The following is an 18,380-nucleotide window of genomic DNA, read 5'->3' as shown; positions in this document are numbered from 1 at the left end:
AAATATCAAGAATACAGAACATTTACATGGTTCGACATATTGACGTGCAAACACAGGACAGAGACATGCAAAAATTTTACTATTAAATACCTATATAGCGAATCTTCCATTCATGAGCACAGTGGATATCTTCAGATCATGACAATGAATGGCTTTTATTATTGATCTGTAGGTCCCAGACCGAGTCATCCAGTGTTTGAGCCACTCCAGGTCTAGTTCATCCACGGATTTGATTGGGTAGGAAGACGTTGACGCCAACCTAACCCAATTTTTCAAATAGATCGCATATCGGACCCAAACCTGATCCATGGGTCTAAAACATGGGGATGAACCGGACCTAACTGGGTGGGGACGACACTAATCATATTTGCAGCCCTGGGCCTGCATACTGCTGAGCACTTGGAAAAGAATTTAGACATTTTCATTAACTCTTCTTCGTTGTATGGCAGACAAGGTCCCTTTTTTAATCTTTGGGAATACAAGGTTTGGGGCCGCTAGATTAATACAATTCACAGGTTTTTCCACCGTATTATAAAGAAAATAAACAAAGGGATCAAGCTAAACATCAGCTGCTTGGTGACGATGCAAACATGAAGAGTCCTCCCAATGTCAAAAACTGCAATCACAAAGAAACAGGGATGAAAACCGAGATAATCCATGACTATGACATCAGGAAATCGGTAAATCTTAACACAATGAAGGTATCAAGGTCTGAACCTTTTAGTGGGCTTACTCCTGCTCGCGATCATTCAGGAAAATGTTGCAATGAGGAACCCCTTGTAGATGCTCATGAACTTAGCCACAAATGCTGTGGAAGACATTGTTGGAGAGATGGAAACAATAAAGAGTTACAGAAGGGTCTAAAAGTATATAATAAACTCACATACCCATGGTGTAGCATAAAAACCAGGGCATCACACATCAGAAGCAAAAGCATGACAGCAGTGGCATCATCTAAATCCGAAAATCAAGACGTGGTGTATAATGCTTGCATGTACAACTGTCAGTTTGGAAGGGCAAAAAAAAAAAGCACTATGATCCAATAAACTATGTCATAATGATTCTAAAATAATCTATAAACAAACAAATGAAATCAACTTTCTTTGTCCAGAAATTAGATCTGCAGTGACTGGTCAGGGGCTTCAAGCATCCGAATATAGTGAAGCAATTTCTTATAAACCAAAAGGCTTATCATCCTATCTATCCTGTTCCTTGGACCTTAAAGCCAATTTCCAACCAATTATAGGAGGCTCATCACTAATAATCCTGTTTGTCAATTGGATCTCTAGTTCCTGAGAGGATTGCTCAAAAGCGGCATAAAATGTTTACCTAATAATGCTTGCAAATAAACTGATTATGTACATGGCGACTAGTATTCTTGTTTCCAGCTACCATGATTTCAAGATCATAAGTGTTTCTATGTTAAAAATTGTTTATTAACTACAATGCACTGGCATACAGAACCAACTGATCTACACCAATGATCAAATAGTACATATGGCTACACTAACCATAGAGGCTAGTACAAGATCTGTGCTAAGATGAACTACTATAGGTGATGTTTTTTAAACCAACGAATCCAAAATGTGGTAAAATACTAGCTTCAGGCTAGAGACCGCACCACTTGAGGTCCTGCAAAAGACCTTGTAAACCATTTAAGTGGAGACAAAATTCCTAATCCCTATCAACAGATTTTTTGAAGAACCTCAATGACAGGAAATATTCTTCCTGACAAACTTAGCAGCTCTGAATGTGAACAGTTTGAAATTAAGACACGGAAGCAAGTGGTAGATAGGACATTCATATGTATGTAAGAGCAACTGAAGGGTTTTCATATGACTCATGTAAACTTTAACAAATCATTCTGCTACAGAAGTATAACTTCGTAGATTCGACCGAAAATTAATTCCTCTACAATGCTAATATAAGATAACAGATCAACTGCAAACTACCTAAAACGTTTGATGTGCATTTTTTTGCACCCGCCCTAGGATCTTGCATCCAATTCTACTTTCACACCACATTTTTAGGATATGTTTGGTTGGGGAGAGTGGGACTTTCGAATGGGAAATGGGAACGAGTGACTCCCACTTCAGCCATTTGGTTGAACAAATCCCATTCCCATTCCCCCTCGGAATGGAAATCCCCTAATCCTCCAAAACCCAATCCCAGCTATTCAAAATCACATTCCACCAACTTTATTTTAAAAATCAATTTTCCAAAAATACCTTCCTGTTTAATTGATTTTCCAAAAATGCTCCAATCGGCCATACCGACTCCGATTCCAATTATGAACTAAACACGTCAAGGAATATAGCTATTCCAATTCCCAATCCAATCTATTCTGATTCCGATTTCGATCACAAACTAAACACAACCTTAATGCTTCCAACCCATCTTTACGTTTCTTTAATCATTAATATTAGCTTACTAAGATAGTCTTAATTTGATTCAAAATGCATCACTAATTGTTTCCATTAAATTTTGATGGGTCCCCTATCTTGCACACCCACTTGCAACCAGGTAAGTAAGGCGCGGTTGCAAGAAATGAACACAACTCCATAATGACATAGCTCTAGTAGAATAAATGATAATATGGAGAAGTAATTTTGTATTCTATGTTTATAAACTTTGCAAGCTTCAGAAAACGTGTATTCTCTGCCTATACTGGGGTACTTGACATCTCATGGCTGCAAAGAAAGAGCATTCTCTTGTCACATCATTCATGTCACTATTTAGCACTTGATAACCTATGAAAAATGCACAGGCTTATGAAGATATAAACTCAATGCTCTATGAAGACCACCTCCTTCAGCCATGTTATTAAAGTGGCATCAAAAAACAATCCGGTTAAGTCTGTAAAGCTTATAAAATGGAAAACAGAACAAAGATACAGCTGATAACAATTATGATGAATGCCTGCAAGAAAGGATAACAAAAGGTACCTTCTATGTGGAATATGGCCTTCTGCCCAAGACGCATCCTGTGCTCCTGCAAAAAGCATATAATAAGGTTACGGAAGACTTGATGACGGACAAAAGAACACAGTGACCAAAGTATTAATGCTATTGATGAGGCATAACAATGGGATCACAATTTTGGATACACTTGAATCTGCCATCAAAAATAGAAGACACTTTCATCCAGTTGCTAAGATAATGAGAAAGAGAAATTTAAGGCTTCAGGAAATATAGCTATGTCAGTTAAGGATTTAGATCAAGGTGATGACATGATGGAGCAAAGTGCTTGTTATGGGTCTTTCTGATAAAACCTTTAGGCTAAACTTTGGGGTCCTCTCCTTAAATGTGATGAGATGAATATGAAGTATCATACCCACAAAAAAAAGTGAATATGAAAAAAAAAATAAGATATTAAAAGCTTAATCACTCATCAATTTTTTCACTCTAATTATATCAAATTTGTATTAGAGCTTCGATCCTCTAATCAGCAGGGGCCTAATTTAACTTGTGAGCGGTACAACCAAATGAGAGAACAATTGTTGGTGCTCGAAGTACATCAAAGGAAAAAAGCGAGAATGACCACTCCTCTACCTCTGCAAATGATGATGTGAAAGGATGCCTCACTCAACTAGAGAAGACTTCCTGACTCACCGAGCTCGTGTCTCAGCAGGCGCCTTCAAGGCTTCAACTTAGGCATAAGCAAATCTTATTGTAAAGCTATCCCCAATACCTAGAGATGAAGATAAAATGTCAACTAGAGGATACACAGTATAACCATCCTCATCAAACTTTCAAGGTCAAAGCTCGATTCGAGATTCTTGCATATGATAAAGCTATCAATGTGGTGAAGCAGACAACTAGTTAGACCAATTAGAGACTTATTTCATTATCTACGGATATATTGATGTCCACAAGATTGCCTTTGCCCGTGTAAAGCTTTCCAGCCATGCCCTTACCTAACGGAACTCTTACAAGCGAAGCAATGATATTTCTGATCTTACGTGGAAGAAGTTTTAGAAGTCTAATTAAGAAGCAACTCTATCCAATCATCCATGAAGAAGCTTGGGTCAAGTGCAACACTTTCGATGGAAGTAACGATCAATCTATCTAGGACCACCACCAAGTTCCATAAGCAAGCACTCTCTCTGGATCTCCATTGACAATCATATATCATGAAATACATTACAAGTCTCCATGAGAATATAAGAAAGGAGCTGAAACTCTTCAAAAGAAGATAACGTGATGCTCAGATGAAGACCATGGGAATCAAAAAGGACATGCCGAGGGAAGGTAGGAAGAGCCACAAAACAAAGAACCAAGACAGAAGTGGCAGCAAATTGGACCAAAAGGGGGAACAAAGCAATAAGCAAGTCACTCCAACTCAAAAAAAAAAAGATACCACAACTAATAAGAGATAAGTGGACATATGAAGGAGAACTGTTGAAAGCTTCAACCCAAGTTACAGCCTAAAGAAAAGAAGATAGAGGATCCCAAGAAAAGGAAGGCAGACTTCAATGTTATTGAAGTTGAGGAGCTGCCTCAGCTCTAGCACATAGACTTGAAATAGAGTATAGTGGCTGGAAAAAATAAAGGCAGCAACTGAAGCAGACTCAAAGGAGCAAGGGCTACTCTTCCATTTAAAGATCCAAGTAAAGCAAAGCATCATCGGAGCTATCATGGATCTTGGTAATTATAAGAACCTCATCTCTGAAAGTCTGATTCAAAGGCTGGGATTGCAGACTACCCCACAACTGCGTCCCTATCCTTTCAATTGGATTTAGAACAATGTCAAGATGAAGATTACCAAGCACTGTAGCTTCAAATTTGCTATCATCAAAAAGAACATTGACGAGGTGGCATGCGAAGTGGCTCCTTTGCATGTCTGTCAGGTCATCCTTGGAAGCTCGTAACTCTAAGATTGAGATGCAGTCTTCTATTAGCAACAGAGAAAGTATCGGTTCATGAAAGATGGGAGGGAGTTCATGGGTAACACCACTAAGACACAAGGCATAAATGACCTTCTGACTGCTGCACAGGCGAAGATACTAGTTAATGCTTTCAAGAAATTCTTTTTGCTAATGCTGAAAGACACCAATATCACTGAGTCCCCTAAATAGGCCTTGAATTCCAATCAGAAGGTTGGGATCGGTCAACTTTTTCCAAAATTTTGAGGTTTATTTCAGTAGGTGAAGAGGCTGCCGCCTAGAAGAGCCATTAAGCACGAGATCCAGCTGGTTGGAGGTGCGCCTTTACCCAACATGGGCCTTTACTGCAACTGAGTCGTAGAGAACAAATAATTTAGAAGGTAGATCAGCGAGCTTCTAGAACAAGGCATGATCGAACAAAGCAACACACCATGCATGTTATGGTTTTAGTACCAATGAAAGATGATGGTTGGCAGATGTGCATGACTATTGTACCCTGAAGAAGATCATCATTAAGAATCGAAACCCTCTACCCCAAGCTGATGATTTGTTGGATCAACTCAAATATGCACGCTACTTTACCAAAATGGACTTGAATCCGGCTATTATTAAGTTCGAGTTTGCAAAAAGGACACTTAGAAAACAAATTTCAAGATAAGGAAGCGCTTGTTTGAGTGGTTAGCCATGTTGCTTAGCTTGTGCAATACCCCTGTCACTTTCATGAGGCTGATGAACGAGGTGCTGAACCCCTTGATTGAAAACTTTGTGATAGTGTACCTAGATGATATCTGAATCTGCAACAAGACATGAGAAGATCGCGTCCAACACATCGCAAAGGTTTCGGAGGTGTTATAGGAAAACCAGCTGAAACTGAAGCCAAACCTCAAGAAGAGTGAGATCGTAAAGCAATCCTTGGTGTTCTTAGGCTTTGTGGTTGGCAGAGGCGAGCTAAAGATTGATTCAGAAAATGTTAAAGTGATCAAAAATTGGCTTAGGTTCAAAACACTGGCAAAGGTGCAAAGCCTTATAGGTGCATGCCAATATTTCCAAAATAGCAGCAGCCTTACATGACCTAACAAAGGCCAATTAGAAGCTTGGGTGGTCTAAGAAGAATGAAGAGACCTTCCAGCTTCTAAAGGAAAAAATCTATAAAGCACCAATCCTAGCGTTACCAAATCAGACAAAGACCCTTCGAGATTGGGAATGATGCATCAGGGTATGCATCGGGATCAGTCTTTCATGCAGAATGGGAGACTAGCAGCATACCACTTGAAGATGTTTCATGGTGCATAGTTCAATTTACATATGATAAGGCAGACAGTGAAGCATTGGCAATCGTTATCTATTGGGCAAGGATACTACTGTGCACAGACCATAAGCCACTTCGGTTCCTCCGCACATAATCCAAGTAGCAACAAACTTGGCACATAAAATGGATGTCTTGCAACAATTTTCAATATGGTGATCAAGTATAGATAGGGTACATGGATTCGAGAGGCTCACACTTCGAAAGTTGCAGGACACTTCAAGATTGAGAAGACCACTTAACATAAAGAGATGAGTTGTAGCCCAAGATGCAACAAAACATGGCCCAATTTGTAAAGGGCTACATATTATGCAACATGTTGGAGTCCTCCAATAGCAAGCTGGAATTGTGCACACCATTTCCAGTTCCCAGCAGTCCTTGGAAGAGTGTTCTGCTGGATTTCTTGGGAGGATTAACAAGGACAAGACAGGGCCACAACTACTCGTTTATGATAAATGAACGGTTCAGCAAGATGGTGTGCCTAATTCCTTGCAAGAAGATTATCACAAGCCATGAGATACGATGTGTTGGTACTTGGTACATAGGCGTCTTAGTAGCATACTGACTTGATCCCCAACTAATATAGGCAAGGGGACTGGGTGTTTAGAATCAAAGTGGTAAAAGAACATTCCTACATACAATTTTAACTACAAAAATGAACAAATTAATGAGGTTGACCAGCAAAAAAGCATCTATTAAATGTTAAAGATCCAAATAGATATATATATATATATATATATATATATATATATATATATATATATATATATATATATAGAAGCATTAAATGATCGATGGCAACTAGCCTTGTAATGACCACCAGTTAGAAACTAAGACAAATATTTAGGGAAAATTGTAAACCAACATCTTGCACTATGCACATGTAGATGCGGCAACAAGTTGAACATGAGATGACGTGGAGAGTTACAAGGACAACTTGGAATGGTTAGAGAATATGCACTAGTTATCGCAGCTATATGTGTGACAGCCTACACTGTCCCTGCTGATAAAATGGCTAAAAGATATTCTTTGTGAATCAGATGCCTGACAAAAATATGCAGTACCCTAGGGAAGTATTTTTGTCATCACAGGAGATATGCTGGAGAAAATATTTGGTTAAATGTAATTAAAACAGGATTTTAGAAAGGGCAGAACATCCAAATAGTAACCTACAAAGAACTGAACTGAACCAGGGAGAAATGTTCTAAAGCAGCTACTCCTGATGGAGAGATATGGATCGACAATTTGCAGAGAAGGTTTCACAAAGCTGGCTTGATATGGATCAAATATGGTTTGTTGACCACAACCAACAAGATCAAGGTCTACATTGTTACAACATACTCACATAGTATGCAGCCCAATGACATACTTCATGTTTCAATTCAGAGTCCAACTTTTTCAGTAATTCTGACAGTAACTTCTGCAAAATCAAAACAAGTAAGAAAAATCGCATAGGAAAGTTTTCAGAAAGAGAAATCTATAACTTGTTCTTTCACCTTCAGAATGATTTCAGGAGGAATACAATTAACAAGTAGCTCATATAATTTTCCACGGACCATAAATAATCTGGAAACATATAAAGAAAGAGAAAATTTTAGAGGCAGGTTCTCTAACTGCAGTCTACAAAGAAGCACAAACTTAGCAATGTATTTTATACAACTGCAACAGCGATGTGAAACAGTATAATGTAGAACGCAATCGAAAAACTTTCACCAGACTGAGATAACTGAAAAAAAAAACAAAAATACACCACCTTTACAGGAAATATTCTCACATAATGCAAAACGAATGTAGAATACACTTTCGTTTTATCAGGGTATTTTCAGACTCAATTTAGGTCATGATCATTGTATAGTAAAATTACTTTGGTCTTCACATTACAATTTTGTGTCAGATGCCAAAACTATTCAGAATTTTTTGTAAAATTTCATGTATCATGGACAATTGACTATGTTGGAACCGTGTGCCTTTTCGCCACCATACAAAGCATGGCACTGAGTATGCTAAGACATTATCAAAGTCAGAACCTGAGACAAGGATAAATGTGTAATTTGGAAAAGTTCCAGTGAAAGTTGACTCTTATTAGGTTCAAAAGGATCAGAAGAGATAAACGAGAACAAAAGAAAAAAGGAAATTCACTGGAAAGGCAGAAGTCAGCAATATATACATTCCCTGAATGAATGGATATTAAACGCATGGACTCATGATGAACCTGACAGTTTGACTTCAGGTTAGCATGTACTAGATGATAGTCAAAAGGACAATTAGACTCTATATTCAGCATAAAAGTTTTGCAGTACTGTGAGATCAATTATCATATCCATAGTTTTCACTGAGAAACTTATGCAAAAGATAATCAAAATAGATCTAGGAGATACTAAGGCACTGACCTAATTGAAAGTGACTATTTCATGACCTGAAGTATATTCACTCACACACGACTCAAGGAAGCATATTTTTTTAGGATTAACCAATTGTTCTATGAAATAGAGTAGCAAACCAATAGAACAAATAGACAATTAAAAAAAAAGGAGAAAGAAAGAAGTCTAGTTTATAATAATGAAGTATAAAATTAGCCTCATACAAGATAACTTTCCATCGTGTACCGCACCAACTTCGAAGTTACAAGGGTTGCTTTGAAGAATAAAAGAAGAAAATTGGAAACCAGCCAAGGTAGAAGATTCATGCAGCTAAATTGCATGCTGAAAAGCTTTGAACACATTTCAAATGTTCTCATCTCCTCGTTTTCCTTATCAAATATCATTCCAGATCTTCTTAAATTATAGGACTCCAATTTGTTGGCTAATGTATAATAAACCAATCTTCTCATCGCTGAATCTTTATCAGACATTTAAAACACCTTTTCAATACCAAGAAGAGTCAGAAAATTCCTTCATGTTTTCTCTCTCCTTGGTGCTTCAGGAACTTAGCTACATTGATTGTGATTGTCTTGACCATCCACTCTTCCCCACTTGATGTTGCCCTCCCTATAAATGTATCTGTTTAAAATGGTCAAAAGACCAAAGACCACGCACTATGTCAGCAACACAAACTTCAATTTGATGCCCCATCCGATTATAGTTTTATCAGCACTGATGAAGCCAATCAATGTCAATGCATGTGTTATTACACATGGTGGAGTATCAAAACTTTAGAAACAGTCTATTTCACAGAACAACAGTAAGTCCGGCAATTTTCTATGGATTAGAATGTTGCATAAAGAGAGTTGAGGAAAAAAAGTTAGTATAGCAGAAATGAGAATGTTAACACTGATAATGTGGCAAAACAAGAAGGGGTTGATTGAGAAATGAGTATATTAGAGAACTTGTTGGAGTTGCTCAAGTTAAGGACAAAATGATGAGGACTTGATTAAGATGGTATGGACATGCACAATCAAAACCTGAGGTTATTCCGATAAGAAGATGCACTTTAATTTATATCAAAGGATGTAGGAGGTGAATACCTAAGCTAACATGGATGGAAGTTGTGGGAAGAGAAATAGGAAAGCCTGAAATAACACCAAATATAACCCTAAATAGGAATTCACGGTGAATGAGAATTCATAAAGCTGACTCCAAACACTCGTGATAAGCCTTGATGGGTATGGTCATGGTTGTCTATTAGGTCCTGAAGTGCCTTTGAAAGGGTTTAGACCATGTTGTCGCTTAAAATTCATCCCTTACATTAAGATCTCTTCTCATAAATAACCTTTCTTGAGCAAGACGCTCTTTCCACCTCTAGGATGTGCTCCTTGCTGCTTGTCATCCTAATATGAATTCCTAATTCTTCTCTATCTCATATGGCATGTTACTTGTGAAATTCTCAGGCCACCTAAAGGTCGCTAGGCTAATGGAGTTGACAGTAGTTAATACCCTGAACTCGAGTCATTATATAGGCCAAGATGGCTTGCTTGGATTTTTACTTCCTCACCCTAAGCCGACTCTATTTAGAATCTCGAACAATTTCAACAATGCATTAGCAATGACTTTAAATGTGACGCTCCACACTAATTCTAGCAACCAGCTGACACTTCCTCATTCTATATACATTCTCCTATAGTATACTGTTAAAAACAAAACAATTAAGTTGTGATGATGGGAAAGATTGGTTTAAAAAACAAAGCATGCAACCAGTTGATGAAAAAAGATTTATCCATAAACAAAAATCCTAAAAAAATCATCATTTGCAGATATTCAGATTTAGAAATAATGACCAGGAAAGCCCAAATTCTTCCTGTTCAAGTTTTTCACTAAAATAGACCAATATGTAAGTAAAAGAAATGCCAGACCTCTTAGGACTCTGTTCCATAATAATATCAGAAGCTATTTCAGAAACATATTGTTCCCAGTCCATGGGGGGCACTGCTTGGTTCGCTGTGAATGGATACCTAACGCCAAAACAAATTTATGCCATATAGGCAATTGGGTAATATAAACTCAGAATGCAAATCTTGTCAATGTATATAAAATAAATGCATGGAATTACTAATAATTAACCCAAGATGTGATAATGAATTTACTGCTGCACTCGACAGGTTTCCAAAGATAATATCGCCCTTCTCAAACTACGGTTTGACTGAGCTGCTATACGAGCTGTGAATCCAGGTGGAAGTTGTAGGTTCTCCTTCTTGCCAATAAACTCCAAAACTTTGATAATCTGAAACAAAGTAGGATGTAAGATTTTTTGCAGAATTTATGAAGCATTTAATAAGCGAATTCAAAAGTTCCACATGACAAAACTAGAAAGAATATCATCACATAAACAGACGAACAAATACTATTGAAGTTTTCACTGCATATGCAAAAGGCAAAAGCTGGAATCTAGGAGACTGCAATCGCAGATTGCTTATGTTGAAAAAGCAGAGGTGTCTAAAAAGAAAAGTATGCTTGTCAGAGTCCTCTAACCTAGTTTTGGCACTGCTTCACCTTCTTTAAACCCAAAAGACTGGAAAGAAAAAAAAAATCATATAGACATTTCTAGAACAAACTAGTCTAGTTTGACAGCTTTAGATAGAGTAATGACATGGTATGGCCCAAGGTTCGCCGTACCGGTACCGAACCCCGTACCGGTGCCGCATTAGTATAGGCGTACCGAGTGTCGGTACGGTACCGTACGCTCAGTACCGACCGTACCGACATTGGTGTACCGATACCGGTACCCATCGGTACGGGTACGGTACGCTCGGTACCGACCGGTACCGACTGGTACAGCGAACCTTGGTATGGCCTTTGTAAAGTAAATCTGACTTCCCACAAAACTCTATCTGAAAATTAATTGCTGATCCCTAATTTTAGAATTTGTTCCTGCAATTCCAAAGGAAAAAAAAAGAGAGGACCAAAACCACATCTGCAAGGCATTGGATCAGCCTCCAGTCAAATATGATTGACTGAAAAATAATATAAAATAAAAGGAGAGATGAAGGGGAATATTTTCCGAAGTTCTGAAAACCTATTTCCTGCACCATTTTTCTCTTTCTTCAAACCTATATATCTTGTAGGCAATTGGTCCTCCTCTGTCTAAGGTCAAAATAAATGAGACAAAAGAAGGCCTTAAACACACTTGGTTTGAGAAGGAAAGGGAGTGGACAGCTGGTTGCAACAACTGCTCCCCTCTTTTCTCCTCTTCTCTCTATTTTCCCCTTCTTTTCTCCTCTCTACTCTTCCTCTCCTTTCAGATTCTCAAAGAGATTACAACCTATGCCACTCTCTTCTTTGAGATGGGATTATGCGTCTATACACCATCCTCTCCTTCTCAAAAGTGGGTGGACCCACTAGATATTATGATCAGCCCGATTTGCTAACAGTTAAATTATGCTTATTGAGATTAATCATGAAGCAAATTATGCTTATTGAGATTAATCATGAAGCAAATTATGCTTATTGAGATTAGTCATGAAGCAAAATAAATATAAAAGATGACAAAAAGATATAATATTTCACCTATTTAACCAAAGAAGACCTGAAAACTTGCAAAAAGCCCACTAACTGTAATGATGCTCAAACTACAACCAGTCAATATTATGATTTCTGCAGCACTATGTTTTCTCATCCTTATCAGTTTCTCTTTGTCATAATGTTCACCAAACATTATCTCATGGATGAAGTTTTCTCCTTCTTTTTTTTTGCAGGAGGGAGGGGAGGATAGATTTAAACACAGTATATCAAGTTGTTCTGATGCTTAAAAAACCAAGCAGATGATAATGCACTCACCAAGCACGGTCGCAGGATAAAATAAATGTCATTCTTAACTCAGAAATAGTATATATATTTGGATTAATTGCAGCATTCAATGAAGATTTAACCCTAGTATGAAAGAAAGTTTTGTGTTATAAATAGTCTCCAACAGGACTTTTTGTTCAAACTCTAAGAAGCAGCAAACTAAGACTGCAATTTTCCTACTGAATAACATCAGCAGAGACATTACTCCATACTGATAAAGAAAAATGGCCATAGGACAAGGCCCGGAGCTAGATTTCATAACCATTCAGTTTTACACTATTCATGGAAGATACCTCAGTAATTAGTAAGATACATTGCACATACATGAGTTAATATTACAAATAACATGTACTGCCAAGATTTTACAACCAGACGATGTGTTACCATTTAGCAATATGAATTAACGATCTACAACTAAGTTTAATTCTCCCAAAAATAGGAACAGAAGACTTGTTTTTTTCCTGGAAATCTGAACCGAAGTCCAAAAATTGTAAAGCTGCATTCTGTTCAACAATACATATTGCAGATAAGCTTTAAAATAGATTGCAAATGCAAGTCTTCAGTAATGAAAAGAAGTGGATGTCATATGTTTGGCTTACAATCCGCAATATCAAACGAAAATAAAATATACAAAGAATTAAAATAGTCTGGTAATTTCTTCTTTGCTAAATAAATGAAATACTTTACCATCTTCATTATGAAACTTACTCCAGATCATTATGTTAAGAGTTTTCAGATATAAAAACTGGAATCCTAGTCCATGAAGTGCAAGAACTTAAGGCACCTCACAAGGTTCAACAGCTATCAAGCATATAATGTCTCAATAGAGTGAACCAATAAATGATCCATTTCTCCAAATCCTGGATCAGCTGTTGCTGCAACTTGTAACTATGAACGAAATCAATTTAAGCAAGTAGATCTGTATGGAACAAATGATTAAAATGGAGCCTCAATTTCCTATATGTACAATCCAAAAACTTTGAGTATTCATACATTTCACTTTAAATTCACTGCAGTAATTTAGCTTTGCTTTTAGTCCCCCATCAGGAGAAGACCTTCCATTGTCAAACATTGACACGAAACTTGTTGGAGAGGATATAAAGATGCTTGCAATATCACGCAGACAAGCAGTATCATACTAACAACAAGATGCTAACTATATTAGCAAGAACCAACCTGTTCCTCAGTAGGTGCATTCACCCGTATATTCAGACAGCGGGATCTAACAGCCTCAGTTACTTTTGAAGAGCTGTTGCAACATAAGATTAACCGGCACGATGCACTATATTTCTCCATTGTTCGCCGGAGAGAATGTTGAGCTTCTCTTGAGAGCTTGTCAACTTCATTCAACACAAGCACTACATTACATGTAACCTTCTATTAGCAACACATTATTACTGAACAAATTTTGTCCTACAAATATGCACATCTCTGTTCTCTTAATAAGTAACCACAGAAACAATTGAAGAGAACAAAGGAAAGATTATTATACAACTAGACCAAATGCAACTTGTTTAAGAAGATAATGAGGAAGCATAAATACATAAAAAATATTGACATATGTAAAAGAACCATGTAAAAAAAGAAAGAAAGTCAAATTCAGTAAGATCTCTAATTCCTTGAATATGACCAGGTTGCTCCTGTGAGCAGCAACAAGAAAGAAAAAAGGGTTGTCCAGTCTGTTGAGAATAGCAGTCAAAAATCTTTGGCTAAATTAGTGATAGGAAATTTCTTAATAACAATAACTTCTACAAGAACAATATTGCTGAAGCACAAATTTCTGAGGCCAATGATTCTATTTATCTTTTTCTTTCTCCATTCCAAGATGAGATGTCCTAGCAGCCAAACCAACATGGACCTAGTAGAAGTCTCAAGCATTTTGACCTAACATGATGTAAAGCAATATACTCTCGGTCTTGACCACGTTTGAGTAACATCTGGTCAGGTCCACGTAGGGAAAGTCTCAAACTCAAATTGGATGAATTAAAATCAACCAAAATAGCCAAAGAACAGCCAAAGAATTGGTTTAGGGTTTTATTCTTGCATGGATAAATGTCACAACTATCGGTGACAGGTAGCCCATGCAATTTTCCAGGATTTCCTTGAAAGGGTTTCTTGGGGCTTGCCAAAAGATGGCTGGTCACTTCAATAGTGGGAGTAGGTTCCAGTTCAGCGGGGTCGGAGAAATATTAGAATATGCTCTAAAGGCCAGTTATTTTAGTTTTTTTGGATGATCCAATATGGCGATTTTAAAGAACACTGTGTTCACCACTAGTATGAAACTGTGACGCATTCAGCATAGTTCACAAATTTTGCTCATCAATGTTATGAAATGCACAAATTTTGACTGGTGGATAAAGAAGACAAAATTTTGGTCATCGCCTTAAAGGTTTGGCCAGTAGATTAACGAGTGATTTCCATCCCAAAAATCAAGCTGACAGTTTATACCAATAGCAAACTTGATATCAACCTTAGCAATGTTAAAACTCCTATTTTCAATGGTTAACAATGCCACAACAGAAGTCTTCACTTTTATTTCCATTCCTACTAGTAGGATGTCTTGTATTGATATTAAAGACTTTGCCCTTAACTGTTTTGATTTTTGACTATATATATAATGAAAAACCATTTTAGGAGACTCCAAGGCTTTTTCTACAGAAGGAACCAAATTCATTAATAAAAGAAGAAAACCCAAAAAGCCCCCTTCAGCCACAAGAAATCAAAAGGTTTAGGAAGTCTTAAGATAGGCTAATTCCTAATATAACGGCCTCCAAATTACATGTTCATTGGCAGAAGATTTTACATATTTACTGCTACTAAATTGAACATGCTTAAAGTTAGCCTCATAAGAATCACTTTCACAGATTCAATGGCAAAGGCTATTCTCTAAACTTCACAATCCTTTAAGATGGGAAAAGTGATCTTGTATGGTCCCACCACTAACTTTTACATATGTCTAAGAAAGGACTACATATGGAGAGGTATCACAGAGAATCGCATCATGAATTGCAGGAAATTGTTACTGAGAACCTCCTCAAGTCAGCATTTGAGGTCAAGGAGATGGTGCACTAACTCATGCACACATGGATGAAAGAGAAGAAGTCATTTCAGGTTCAGATAACAGCAACCACCACAATAAACTTGGTTATTGCTTTCTCACCATAAATGAGGATATTGTGCCCATTATGAACTCATCATGGAACTGTGCTCTAGAATCTACTTTTTTTTAAGGAGACTCTACTACCAATATGTATAGAAAAATTTCCAGCACATAGGTTGGGTTCAGGTGCGCTCATTAACACCGAGCCCATGAAGCTTGTGTCCGGGACCAGAAGGCATAGAGAAAAAATATCAAGCTGACTGGAGGCAAGTTTAGATTGAATGAACTTTGCCTACATCTGCCTTTGTAATTCCAGAACCATAGGCAGCCAAATAATTGCACTATCCATGAGTGGATTACATTGTTATTATTCCCAGAACATGCCAATGTTCATGTACCAATAGCTTACTCCATTAACATAGCTTTTGGCTTTAAGTTTTCATGCAGTTAAAAATGGAATATTCAGGATCATATATACACACTACACATAGCTTGCAAGAAAAAATTCGACATCTACAAGGGAATTATTGCAAAGCCTCCCATCTATTAGATGGTAAGAGCAATAAGTGATCCATGTAACTAACCATCCTGAAAGAACAATTACCTTTGTATCCCTTTTTGCCTTTAGTATCTATAGGTCTGTTTCTAGCCATTTCCTTAATAATCTCCTGAACAATGTACCTATCTTGAAAGCCTGCATCACTGGGGTTCAGCTCCACGTGATGGGTGCTCGATAACATCGTCAATTCAAGTTCAATTGTCCGAGTTCCAGCCTGCAAGAAAAATTTAACTTCAGTCGCAGCCACAATAATCAACAAATTTTCTAGCTCATTCAACATACGAATGGAAGGTGAAGCACTCCAACTCCACATTCCTTCTTGCCAATTAATAACGCAGATTTACAATGAATTGAGAATTTAAGCAAATGTCAAAGTCTCTATAAAGCTCATATTGAGAAACTAGGTTATCATTGACCTCGCAAGTGGTCAGAATTACAAATAAAAGCGACCACAATTTTCAAAGAAAAAGAAAAAGAGACTTTTCGTGACTGCATATCCAGATCCGGACCTCTGAAGCTGGAAAATCGGTAAAGCTGACAAGTTTCTGACAATTATTATTCAAAGAAAAAATTCTCCAAGAAATGTTTTCTTTTGAAAAAAATTAAGAAAGAAATCACGCAGTGCAGCAGCATGGACTATTGCTAATTCCCAAGAAACTCACATTGATCTTCCACATCTTGTTCTCCAACTTCACCTGCCATCGAGATATAAAAGGCACATCAATTAAGAACAAATATTAAGTATCCAAATAGAAGAGAAGAGGCAGAAGAAGAATCACAGAGAGATTGAAAGGAAGACCTTCTCAGATCCGGGGCCAAACATTTGCTTGAGCAAGGCCATGATTAGGGTTTTCTTGCCCGAACCTGGAGGCCCGTAAAAGAGAAGATGGGGGCAGTCCTGCTCGGAGACCTAATCAAAAGATTCAAAAAAGAAATCACACGAGACATCCAAAAGAAACCCTAGATCAAGATCCGATCTTGGAGAAGAGTTCGAGGGACTCACCAGCTTCTTGATGTTCCCGGCGATCTCCTCGTGGACAATGACCTTGTCTAGGGTTCTTGGCCGGTACTTGTCGACCCACAGCATCTTCGGAGAAAGGGGAGAGAGGAAAGAAGGCCCTGCGGAGGAGCAGCCGGAGAGACAGAGAGAGCGCGCAAGAACGAGGTGTAAGAGAAGTGGCGGGAAGAACAGAAGGGAGGGTTTTTATCGAGGGGGCGGGTAGGGACAGCAGATGGCTTTCCACGTTTCCTCTGTTACTATCTAATCTAATAACTCTATACCGCCCCTTCTTTTGTTTTCATCGCTGCCACCACCACCACAAAAGGTATTATTATTTATTTCATCAGGTGGTGAATTAAAACGTCGTATCCCAGTGTGTATTGTAATAATTACAAGAATTCATCTTTATACAATTTTTCATCATGTTAATCAAGATTATAATTTCCTATAAATATTTATGAAGTTGGCAGTTAGAGAGAAATCCAGACCCATAAATCCCAATGGATAAATTTTTTGGATCCCTTAAATGAAATTTGATGAATTTGAGACTCAGGTAGAGCTGAAATTAGATCGAATAAAGATCGGCTACTGACATATCTATATCTATATTTATTTTGTTTGATAAATACAAATATAGATGTTAGTTAAATGTAAAAATTTACATCCATATTTGTTTTATACGGATACAGATATAAATTGGATATAAAAGTATAGATACAAATATAGTTATAAATCGGATAATTAAACTTTATGACTACAGAATCAACGATATTATTAAGTGGATAATAAATTAAGTTAATAACATGCCAATATAATTATTTATCTTTTTTTTAAGTTTATGAGTGTTATATAAAATTAAATAGGGGTATAAATAAAATTGTATCTTCTGATACGGATTGGATGGTTATATATCAATATCCATATTTTTTTTGACGGATATGGATACTATAAAGGCCCAATCTGAACCTGACAGATATGGAATAGGTGTTTTCATAATCCAAACACCCATGTGGAGCTTTAGCATACCACACACCAAAGCAAACCATCCTCGATCCTTTACTCAGACACACATATAAATGTGCATCAATCATGCAACTCCATACCTTTGTTTGACACTATGTTAAATTGAACACATGCGATATCCTCCAGTGTCAGCAAGTAGTCTAACCCCTTAGGTCAATTGCAACACTCATGTGCATCTCTGTGTCAAAGGTTGAACTCTTTCCGAATAAGCTATGCAACCCAACACCTCTGTGCTAACTCTAGTGTTTTTCCCTTGAGTATGATAACTAGAAAAGCTTTCTATCGCATT

At 37.4% G+C, this 18,380-nt stretch overlaps 1 protein-coding gene across 1 annotated transcript; it reads right to left on the bottom strand.

The window, feature by feature from the left end:
- Positions 1–399: 399 nt before the first annotated feature.
- On the bottom strand, positions 400–17,335 carry EMB2775 (ATPase family associated with various cellular activities (AAA)). The gene is made up of 12 exons (XM_008814169.6): positions 17,072–17,335; positions 16,868–16,978; positions 16,731–16,763; positions 16,114–16,282; positions 13,586–13,767; positions 10,711–10,847; positions 10,480–10,578; positions 7,688–7,757; positions 7,537–7,611; positions 2,946–2,991; positions 718–808; positions 400–616 (listed from the first exon to the last, which is right to left on the bottom strand). Exons 1-11 carry the CDS (start codon positions 17,153–17,155, stop codon positions 750–752), a joined length of 1,065 nt encoding a protein of 354 aa, XP_008812391.4. The 5' UTR covers positions 17,156–17,335; the 3' UTR covers positions 400–616; positions 718–749.
- Between the last annotated feature and the right edge of the window lie 1,045 nt (positions 17,336–18,380).

Source organism: Phoenix dactylifera, chromosome 18, assembly GCF_051530095.1.
Source record: "Phoenix dactylifera cultivar Ajwa chromosome 18, Ajwa_hap1_PhDact_Kaust_v1.1, whole genome shotgun sequence".
NCBI lineage: Eukaryota > Viridiplantae > Streptophyta > Magnoliopsida > Arecales > Arecaceae > Phoenix > Phoenix dactylifera.
Note: the sequence above shows the minus strand (reverse complement) of the source record. Positions and strands in the feature narration are given on the sequence as shown.

Bases quoted from the DNA above. Each gene is read 5' to 3' on its own strand.
- EMB2775 (XM_008814169.6), bottom strand. From the start codon at position 17,155: ATGCTGTGGGTCGACAAGTACCGGCCAAGAACCCTAGACAAGGTCATT. The intron at 16,979-17,071 runs GTGAGTCCCTCG...TCTTTTGATTAG, and splicing joins CCGGGAACATCAAGAAGCTG to GTCTCCGAGCAGGACTGCCC. The intron at 16,764-16,867 runs GTCTTCCTTTCA...TCTCGATGGCAG, and splicing joins TTGGCCCCGGATCTGAGAAG to GTGAAGTTGGAGAACAAGAT.